Genomic DNA, 10,611 nt, shown 5'->3' with positions numbered 1-10,611 from the left:
AATAATAATAATAATTTCCTTTATTAGTCCCACAATGGGGAATTTCTTTCTCTGCATTTAACCCATTTTCTAGTTGAACTAGTAGCAGTGGGCTGCCATTTGCACGGTGCCCGGGGAGCAGTAAGGGTTAAGGGCCTTGCTTAGGGGCCCAAAGTGGTTGACCTCGGTTGCAATCCAGGGGCTTGGACCTGGGACCTCCAGACTCCAACCCTCCTCTGTAACAACCACTAGGCCACCACTCCCCCAAAAGATGAGGACCATTGCTAAAGTGATGCTCCTCAAGGAGAGGTATGCCTGGAAAAATAAAAATCTACAGCTTACTCAGGAAAGTCATGGGGGAACTTAACACCCACAGGAATTGAACCCAGGAACTTCTTGCTGTGAGACGGCTGCACCACCGTCCCCCTAATGCCATGTCTTTCAATCAGACCAGGCTTTCCCCAAAACATCTTCCAATTGTCAATAGAGGCCACGTCGTTTTCTGGCTGGTGGATTTCTGATTTCGCAGGCCTCATTATTTTGACTTTCAACGTTGAAACTGAAACTAACTGAATTATATGTGGAGTCGCTGCATTTGAAGGGTTTCTGTGGCCAGCTGGTCTCTTCATTTAGCTTCTGTTTACATGCAAAGTGGCTTGAATGGCCTTGAGAAAAAATCACAGATCCTCTTAAAGATTTTGGCTTTAACATCTGGTTCTCTGTCTTTTTCACAGGAACTGTTTTCCCCCACTTTATTGATCAACACGGTTACATGAATGTTTATATCCACATTGAACTGCTCCCTGGGCTGCACTGCCGGCTCTGCCAGATGGTGTTGGGTTGCCGGTCTTGCTTCTGGTGTTAATTCATCCACAGCATGAGATCCAGGTTTAATATCTACATTTCTAGACACGTCTTGCCGTTCTACTCTTTGAGTTTTTGGTCCTTCTTTATTAGAATTGGCCACATTTTTTGTCTTCTTGATTTTTGTGCAGGACTTCTGCTGGGGTACGCTGTCGTTCCTGGGTCCTGATGGTACTTTCTTTTTCCTTGAATCAACTTCATTCCGACCTGTTCCAATAACCTGTCTTGGCTCTTCAGAGACAGCGTCAGAGCTGACGTCTTCACTCCAAGAAGCAACACTACCATAGTTGGTGCTTCCAGAGCTCAAGCTGGATTCTGTTGACAGCCTGCTGACATAACTCCCAGGAATGATGCTGTCTTCATCTTCAGATTCCTCCAACGGGCACAATGCCATCGTTTTTCGTGCACGGATCACATAGGGGTTGCCACCAACCACCGATAGGTGCTTCATTGTAATAAAATCATGGTTAAGGGCTTCAGTTGGGATGATCCGTTTTTCTGGATTCACTGCAAGCATCTGCTTGAGGAGGCTGATGAACGCCTCTGTGTCTTCACGAACAACAGGAATAAAAAGTTTCGGCTGCATCATCTTCAAGTCGTCCAGAGAATGAAGATTATCGCGAGCATCATCGCAGATAGAATCTTCTCCACTTTCCGTGAAGTCTTCACCCATGTAGTACTCTTCTGGGGACTTCAGCCACCACACACTATCAGGGGCTTCCTTCATCGAAGTAAAGAAGCGCTCCGTTCCCTCCGCATCATCCAGAAAATCATTATCAAGTTTACCGTTCCACTGTAAAATCATCTTAATGGCATGATATTCATTATCAGATGGGTACAGCTCATCAGCGATGAACATGTACGCCAGAATGCAACCGAGACACCACATATCTATTCTCTCACCACAAGAGGGATGGTACAGCAGGACCTCTGGGGGCCTATAAGCCAGGTTCTGTAACATTCCCTCCTCCCAAAAGGTGGATGCCTTAGAGGCATGACCAAAATCTATCAGCTTCACTTTGAAGGGCTGTGAGCGATGATCCACAAACATGATGTTGTCTGGTTTCATATCTCCATGGACCAGACCGATGGCCCTCAGCGCTTTCACCGCCACCAGCAACTGCTGGGAAATAACACGAATCTCACTCAGGTGCAGAGGTCTGAAGTCCCTCCTTACCATGAGATCATGTAAACTTATGTCCAGCTTTTCAAACACCAGGCAAAGACGGCCTCTGTAAACTAGATGTTCAAAAAACTTGACTAAGTTATTCTTGCCAGGGTCCAGTTGTTTCATTGTTTCCAGCGTTTTAACTTCTCTTTCGCCATCGCTGATAAATTCTTTCTTAATCATTTTTACCGCCACAAAATCCTCCCTCCCCATGACTCTGGCGGTGGTAACTGTTCCGAAGGTCCCCTGGCCGAGGTATTTCTCCAGGTGGTAGTTGACCCACTGGCCTGGGAGAACCTCCAGCGGGGGGGAGCTGTTGTGGGGAGTCGACATTTTTATATTTTTACCAGAAATCAAACACACGGTTCTGAAGTCTCAGAGTCAACAATTCAGCCGAGTGACAGCCTTTATAAAGCCCTTATATAGTTTGTCACGTGACAAACTTGTGACGTGTTATGCGTTCGCTCAGCTGTGACGTCATACAGCCGTTGCCTGATCAGGGCGCTGCCTTTTTGTTTTTGTTTTTATTTGATTTATACTCTTTATATGTTATTATTCAACTTGAAATTGCATAATGTGAAGATTTGTAATCATTGTACATTTTGCAAATGTTAAATTAAAAAAAAAAAAAAAAAAAAGTATCAGAGCGCTGCCGGTCACGTGGTCCGGCGATCGTGGTCTGGTATCACATGGTGAGTAATAACACTTATATTGCTTCAGATAAGTTTAAAACCTTTTTTATTGACTGAAATCATGAACACAGGTTTACAGAACTGTCTCAGAAAATTTGAATATTGTCATAAAGTTCTATATCACAATATTCTAATTTTCTGAGACATTCCTGTATAATATATCTGGTTATGACATGAGGGTGCTGATGACGCGAAAACAGACCGGGGATGCAGGGAGCCCATCCAGCCACCAGGTGGCGACAAAATAATAATAATAATAATACATTTTATTTATAATGCACTTTACAATAATACAATTATAATACAATCAAGATAAGAGATAAAATGGATAAAAAGTCAAGACATGGCAGAAAAGAGAATAAAACAATTAAAAACAGTACCTCTAAGGTAACTCTAACATAACTGGCTTCTCTGATTTCCAGCTTGGAAATTTCAGACTAAGCGTGAGGCTTTCAAATGTATTATAATTGCACTTAGGTTCATGGGCGTCAGTTTGATTTCAGAAGTGCTGGGGACATTTACCATAAACCTGAGTAAGGTTTGAAAAGTGCTGGGTACGAGCTAGGCCCATTACTTCCGAATTGAGGTTTCATGATAAATAATAGGCATTTCATTAGATGATGCGTATTGACGCGATATTGTCCCCATATTAAAAGCCATCTGCGCGGTCTTATTTAGGTCGTCGGAAACATCATGGGTTGGGACAATTCGTCATGGGTAGGCCCTATTCGTATTTCAAAATCTGCATTTCAGTACAAGACACGATTTCAGTAATTGCACAGCCCTTGACACACCAACAAATCGCAGACAAACCTCGACCAAGCAAGAGCGCATCAGGAGACGTAGCCTGGCAAACAGCCCTTGCCCTTACAAAGTTTTCAAACATTGCCAGGCTATGAAACGGTGTGTCCATACTCTCACTGCGTGTGTCGTGTTTTCCAAACTCGGTGTGGAGGGGGGAGGGGTAGCCTGATTATCATCCACTTCCAAATCACTTCTGTTCGAGATTTGCTGAAGGTGTTGCGTCACTAGGAGGGCGAGGTAGGGTTACCACCTTTCAGAAAAATAAATAAGGGATGCCCTGATTTCAGCAGCGCAGGAGCCAAAAAAACGAAACTTCTAAACTGCATAAAAATGTGTTTATTTTTTATATATATATATATATATATATATATATATATATATATATATATATATATATATATATATATATACACACACAGGACTCAGAAAATCAGAATATTGTGATAAAGTCCTTTATTTTCTGTAATGCGAAAATGTCATACATTCTGGATTCATTAAAAATCAACTGAAATATTGCAAGCCTTTTATTATTTTAATATTGCTGATCATGGCTTACAGTTTAAGAAAACTCAAATATCCTATCTCCATAAATTTGAATATTCTGGGAATCTTAATCTTAAACTGTAAGTCATAATCAGCAATATTAAAATAATAAAAGGCTTGCAATATTTCAGTTGATTTGTAATGAATCCAGAATGTATGACACTCCAGAAAAATAAAGGACTTTATCACAATATTCTAATTTTCTGAGACAGTCCTGTAAACTTGTTTGTGTCGTTGTGCTGAACCACTTGCGAATATCCACGGTTACTTTGTGTTAACGGAGCAGCAGAGAGCAGCGTCTTGCTGGTGCAGGAAACTGCGCGCTGGAAGCAGATCAGTGACGGACACTGGCTGATTTATGGTTCCGCGTTGCACCAACGCAAAGCGTACGGCGTAGGATACTCAGGGGTGCGAACGTACGGTGTGCGACGCTGCGTAACCTACGCCGTAGGCTACGCCGTAGATTTAACGCGGAACCATAAATCAGGCTTGACGCGCACGCATTTGTTAGTTTTCTTTTCGTCTTTTCAACTGAGCATGCAAACATGCAAACATGCAAACAAGGCGTTTTCATGCGTTTTGGCCGTTCGTTTACACGAAAACGGAGGTCAAAGCCCCCAAAAACGATCATTTCTGAAAACTCCGGCCAAAGTGGAGATTTTCAAAAACTCCGTTTTCACGTTTGCGTCTAAACAGAGAAAACGGAGGAAAACGGAGATTTACGTCACATTATGCGACAGAAACGTCACCAGCAGCGTCATGAGTGCGACCTGTGTTTACAATTTGTTTGGCCACCGTCAATATTTTCTTTTATTTTACCTGTTTTAAATTCTCTCAGACTCTCGTTCCGTCTTGGAAGTAAAGCCTGAATTATGATCCCGCGTTAAATCGACGCAGAGCCTACGGCGTAGGGTACGCGGCGATGCGCGCCGTACGGTGTGCATCGCCGCGTACCCTACGCCGTAGGCTCTGCGTTGGTGTAACGCGAAACCATAAATCAGCCTTAACTGGAAGTTACACGTGTCATTTGTTGATGTTTTTTCCAGGATTCTGATTGGCTAGCATGACGTTAACAGCGTTTTCATGCGAGTCCGTGTAAACAAGGATATTTTTGAAAACGGAGAGGGGAAAATATCCGTTTTTGTAAATACCCGGCTACGTGTAAACGTGGCCTGAGGGTGCAATGCTGATGCACCCTCGTAGAACCGGGCCTGCGGAACGCAACTTTTAATTCCCAATTCCCAAGCCCTACCTGGAGGTGAAGCTCGACTCCTCCCGGCTGTCTGGCACACACATATAAAGATCGGGCACAGACGCAGCAGGTCCTGTTGTCCCGCCGCAAAGATTTTGCTGGCCTTAATGTTTCCTGTGTTTTATTTTGTTCATTATTGATAAATTTAGTGTTGATGTGTGTGTGACAGACGTGTGTATGGGGCGTTAATGAAAATACGGGACAAATCGCGTCTTACTTATTTTTATTTTTTTATTTATTTTTTTTAAGTGGTGGGGACAAATCTGCTCGTCAGACAAAGTGGTAGGGATGCGTCCCCACCGTCCCCGGCGGAAATGACGCGCCTGCTTAGGTTAAATTTTTGTTTGGAGACTGGAGTTATAAATCGCTGCGACTCCTCCACCTCGGCCCGTGCTTCTAGGAATATGATGATTAAAGTAGCCGGGTGGAGTTGATTCATTCAAACTAACATACTCCTCCTCCTGTAGCCATGTTTCTGTTAAGCAGAAAATATCACTCCTGCTCTCTGTAATTATATCGTTTACTAACAGAAACTTACTAACAGAGCTTAACGATCGTATATTTAGTAGTCCGCATATAATTTTTCGGTCTCTTATTGGTACCAAATGTGCTCACTCACTCACTCATCTTCTTTCGCTTATCCGTTCCCGGGTCGCGGGGGCAGCAGCCTCAGCAGGGATGCCCAGACTTCCTTCACCCCAGACACTTCCTCCAGCTCCTCCGGGGGGAGTCCGAGGCGTTCCCAGGCCAGCCGAGATACATAGTCTCTCCAGCGTGTCCTGGGTCTTCCCCGGGGTCTCCTCCCGGTGGGACATGCCTGGAACACCTCCCTAGGGAGGCATCCAGGAGGATCCGGTACAGATGCCCAAGCCACCTCAGCTGACTCCTCTCAATGTGAAGGAGCAGCGGCTCGACTCCGAGCTCCTCCCGGGTGACCGAACTCCTCACCCTATCTCTAAGGGAGCGTCCAGCCACCCTGCGGAATAAACTCATCTCGGCCGCTTGTATTCGCGATCTTGTCCTTTCGGTCACTACCCAAGGTTCATGACCATAGGTGAGGGTAGGTGCGTAGATTGACCGGTAAATCGAGAGCTTCGCCTTTCGACTCAGCTCCTTCTTTACCACGACGGTCCAGTACATCGACCGCATAACTGCGGACGCTGTACCGATCCGTCTGTCAATCTCACGCTCCATCGTTCCCTCACTCGTGATACAAGATCCCGAGATACTTGAACTCCTCCACCTGAGGCAGGACTTCTCCACCCACCCGGAGAAGGCATGCCACCCTTTCCCGATGGAGAACCATGGCCTCGGTTTTGGAGGTGCGGATTCTCGTCCATGCCGCGTCACACTCGGCCTCAAACCGCCCCAGCACATGCTGAAGGTCCCGGTCTGATGAAGCCAACAGGACAACATCATCTGCAAAAAGCAGAGATGAAATCCTGAAGTTCCCACTGGATCCCCTCCGGCCCCTGGCTACGCCTAGAAATCCTGTCCATAAAAATTATGAACAGAACCAGTGACAAAGGGCAGCCCTGCCGGAGTCCAACATGCACCGGGGTTCAGAGCTGTTACAGCGCTGAAAAATGTGTTTCCCATTCTTAGAAATACTCACAATGATCCAAGAATGGATCACTTTATTATTCCAACAACAGACTGATTAGTACATCAGAGGTTTTTTTTCTTCTTTGCCTTATTTATTGAAGCTAATAGGGAACTGAACCAGCGACTTTCTGATGAGAAGCAGATCTGTTTGAAGAGTCACAGTCATCTCACCAAGAATGTTTTTATTAAAATTTTTATTCAGATAAACAACAACAGCTTTGAGTCAAAAACACTTAAACATTTAACTATTGTATCATGGTTGAGAAACTGGAATAAAAACTATCTGGAAACCTGGAGCTTGAGACTGAGTAGTTTTAAACAGGAACATTTTCTGTTCTGAAAGAGTTAAAGTGTTTTCTCTCAGACAGCCTCTCCTCTTGGACTCTGAGCCTCATAAACCAGCAGCTCCAGTCTGGACACGTTTCCTGGTTCCCTCCCCTGCAGATCTGCAGCTTGAAGACGGGTCTAAACAACATGAGTTGAACACTAAGAGCTGACACCCTCTGTTCTCTGCACAGACACATGATTTGTAGATCAGCGCTCAGACTAGTTTCAGCTTTGAGGAAGTGAAACTGTTTCAGTCTCAGTTATCGAGAGGTGAAATGGCGCAGAAAGGAGTTCAGCTGGATCAGGAAACCTTTTCTTGCTCGATCTGTTTGGATCTTTTAAAGGATCCGGTGGCTATTCCCTGTGGACACAGTTACTGTATGAACTGTATTACAAACTTTTGGGATGAAGGAGAGAAGAAAATCCCCAGCTGTCCTCAGTGTAGACAAACGTTCACTCCGAGGCCTGTGCTGGGGAAAAACACCATGTTAGCAGCTTTAGTGGAGCAGATGAAGAAGACTGGACTCCAAGCTGCTCCTGCTGATCACTGCTATGCTGGACCTGACAATGTGGCCTGTGATGTCTGCTCTGGAAGAAAACTGAAAGCTGTCAAGTCCTGTTTAGTCTGTCTGGCCTCTTACTGCGATAAACACCTTCAACGTCATTATGATGTGTCTGCATTAAAGAAACACAAGCTGGTGGATCCCTCGAAGAACCTGCAGGACAACATCTGCCCCCGTCATGATGAGGTGATGAAGATGTTCTGTCGTACTGATCAGAAGTGTATCTGTTATCTCTGCTCTGTGGATGAACATAAAGGCCACGACACAGTCTCGGCTGCAGCAGAAAGGACTGAGAGGCAGAGAGAGGTGGAGGTGAGTCGACAACAAATCCAGCAGGAGATCCAGGACAGAGAGAAAAATGTGAAGCTGCTTCAGCAGGAGGTGGAGGCCATCAATCATTCTGCTGATAAAACAGTGGAGGACAGTGAGGAGATCTTCACTGAGCTGATCTCTCTCCTCCAGAAGAGAAGCGCTGATGTGAAGCAGCAGATCAGATCCCAGCAGGAAACTGAAGTGAGTCGAGTCAGAGAGCTGGAGGAGAAGCTGCAGCAGGAGATCACTGACCTGACGAGGAGAGACGCTGAGATGAAGCAGCTCACAGACATCGAGGACCACAACCAGTTTCTTCACAACTACCCCTCACTGTCACCACTCAGTGAGTCCACACACTCCTCCAGCATCAGCAGCCGTCCTCTCAGATACTTTGAGGATGTGACAGCATTTGTGTCAGAGGTCAGAGGTCAACTACAGGACATCCTGAGAGACATGGGGACAAACGTCTCACTGACCATCACTGATGTGGATGTTTTACTGTCAGAACCAGAACCAAAGAGCAGAGCTGGATTCTTGAAATATTCATGTGAAATCACTCTGCATCAAAACACAGTAAACACACAGCTGTTACTGTCAGAGGAGAACAGAAAGGTGACTTTAATGAACCAACATCAGTCTTATTCTGGTCATCCAGACAGATTCACGGATATTCATCAGGTTCTGAGTAGAGAGAGTCTGACTGGACGTCATTACTGGGAGGTGGAGAGAAAAGCAGGTGCAGTTGGTGTAGCAGTTGCATACAAGAATATCATCAGATCAGGGGAGTGGAAGGAAAGTGGATTTGGAGGAAATGACAAATCTTGGTCACTATATTGTTTCTCAGACAGATATGTATTTTGGTCCAACAACATCAAAACCTCCATCTCAGGTCGTCAGACCTCCAGAATAGGAGTTTACCTGGATCACAGCGCTGGTGTTCTGTCCTTCTACAGCGTCTCTAAAACCATGACCCTCCTCCACAGAGTCCAGACAACCTTCACTCAGCCGCTCTACGCTGGAGTCGTGGTTGGTGAAACTTTTGGAGCCTCAGTTGAGTTCTGTAGACCCAAATAGACTTTTTTTCTTCTCTATGTTCATAAGTCAGCGTTGATTGTTGTGATTTTTCTTCACTGTTCAGAGATCAACGCCTCAAACTCTGATTGTAGGAGGAACATTGCTGTTCTATTAGTTTCTGTTTTGTTATTTCATCTTTTCCAGGCACCACTCTTTTATTTCTGTTCACTTATGAAATATTGTTATCAACAGGAAAATCTAAATGTCTATTTGCTGTGCCAATATAAGTGTTGTGCCTTAAATATATGTATTTATGTTTTAATCACATTATTTTTCTTCAGCCTCATGAACCTGAACAGAAAAATCATCAGATCTGCAGATCAAATGTTGTTGATGTCTAAATCTGTGGAGGGATGTTTAATGTTTAACAATCTGAATATTTGGTAAAACTTACATGTAATAACAATGTGTATTCTTCAGTCTTCATTCCAGGATTTTATTCTGATCTGAGGGAGAAAACCTGAATCTAACATTAACGTAAAACTGTGGCAGTTTTCCTCCTGAAACATCCCAATGTAAAGAGTTCATGTTTAGAACAGATAATATGTATGTATTTAAATGTGTCTTTACTGATTTTACTGCGTTGCTTTACTGCTGTTCTGACTTCACTCATAAAAGCCTTTAAATCTTAATAATCATTTTTCATGTTAAATAAAGATGAAATGAATTAAATAAAACAGTAAACAGTTGAATCTACTTGTCTAAATAACTGGAAGAAAACGACGAGCCAATCAGAGGACAGGAGAAAGACAATGAGCAAATGAGGGTGTCACCTGTATCCCAATTTTTAGTGCTCCTATCACTGTGTTTAAACAGCATATTAATCAGGTTTGTAAAACAGCATTTTTCCATCTCCGTAATATTGCAAAAATTAGGAGCATACTCTCCCAGAGTGATGCAGAAAAACTAACTCACACGTTTGTATCTTCTAGACTAGATTACTGTAACATATTTTACAAGGATGTCCAAGTCATTCTCTGAATATCGTCCAGCTGATCCAAAATGCAGCAGCGTGAGGGCTGACAGGAATCATCAAGAGAGACGTCTACCCCCTCCTTTTTATTCTTTACATGTTTGCAGGCCAGAGCTTCAGGAGCTGCTTGCTGCCCTGCAGCTCCACTGTCTGACCATCCCACTGCCTGTTTCCACTTGTCTGTATGTCTCTGTTGGTATAAGATGTGAATGTTAAGGGCCATTAATTCATTCTGCCACAGCTCTCCAGTCTTGCGGCGCCACATACAGGACTGTCTCAGAAAATTAGAATATTGTGATTTTCTGTAATGCAATTACAAAAACAAAAATGTCATACATTCTGGAATCATTACAAATCAACTGAAATATTGTAAGCCTTTTTTATTATTTGAATATTGCTGATCATTGTTTACAGTTCAAGAAAACTCAAATATCATATCTCAAACAATTAGAATA

General features: G+C 43.8%; 1 protein-coding gene across 1 annotated transcript; it reads left to right on the top strand.

Moving 5' to 3' along the window:
* Nucleotides 1–7,382: 7,382 nt before the first annotated feature.
* LOC133452521 (tripartite motif-containing protein 16-like) lies at nt 7,383–9,852 on the top strand. The gene has a single exon (XM_061731891.1). The coding sequence runs from the start codon at nt 7,510–7,512 to the stop codon at nt 9,181–9,183; it is 1,674 nt and encodes a 557-aa protein (XP_061587875.1). The 5' UTR covers nt 7,383–7,509; the 3' UTR covers nt 9,184–9,852.
* Nucleotides 9,853–10,611: the final 759 nt, after the last annotated feature.

Source organism: Cololabis saira, chromosome 10, assembly GCF_033807715.1.
Source record: "Cololabis saira isolate AMF1-May2022 chromosome 10, fColSai1.1, whole genome shotgun sequence".
Classification (NCBI taxonomy): Eukaryota; Metazoa; Chordata; class Actinopteri; order Beloniformes; family Belonidae; genus Cololabis; species Cololabis saira.
The sequence above is the reverse complement of the archived record's forward strand: the minus strand, read 5'-3'. Positions and strand labels throughout refer to the sequence as shown.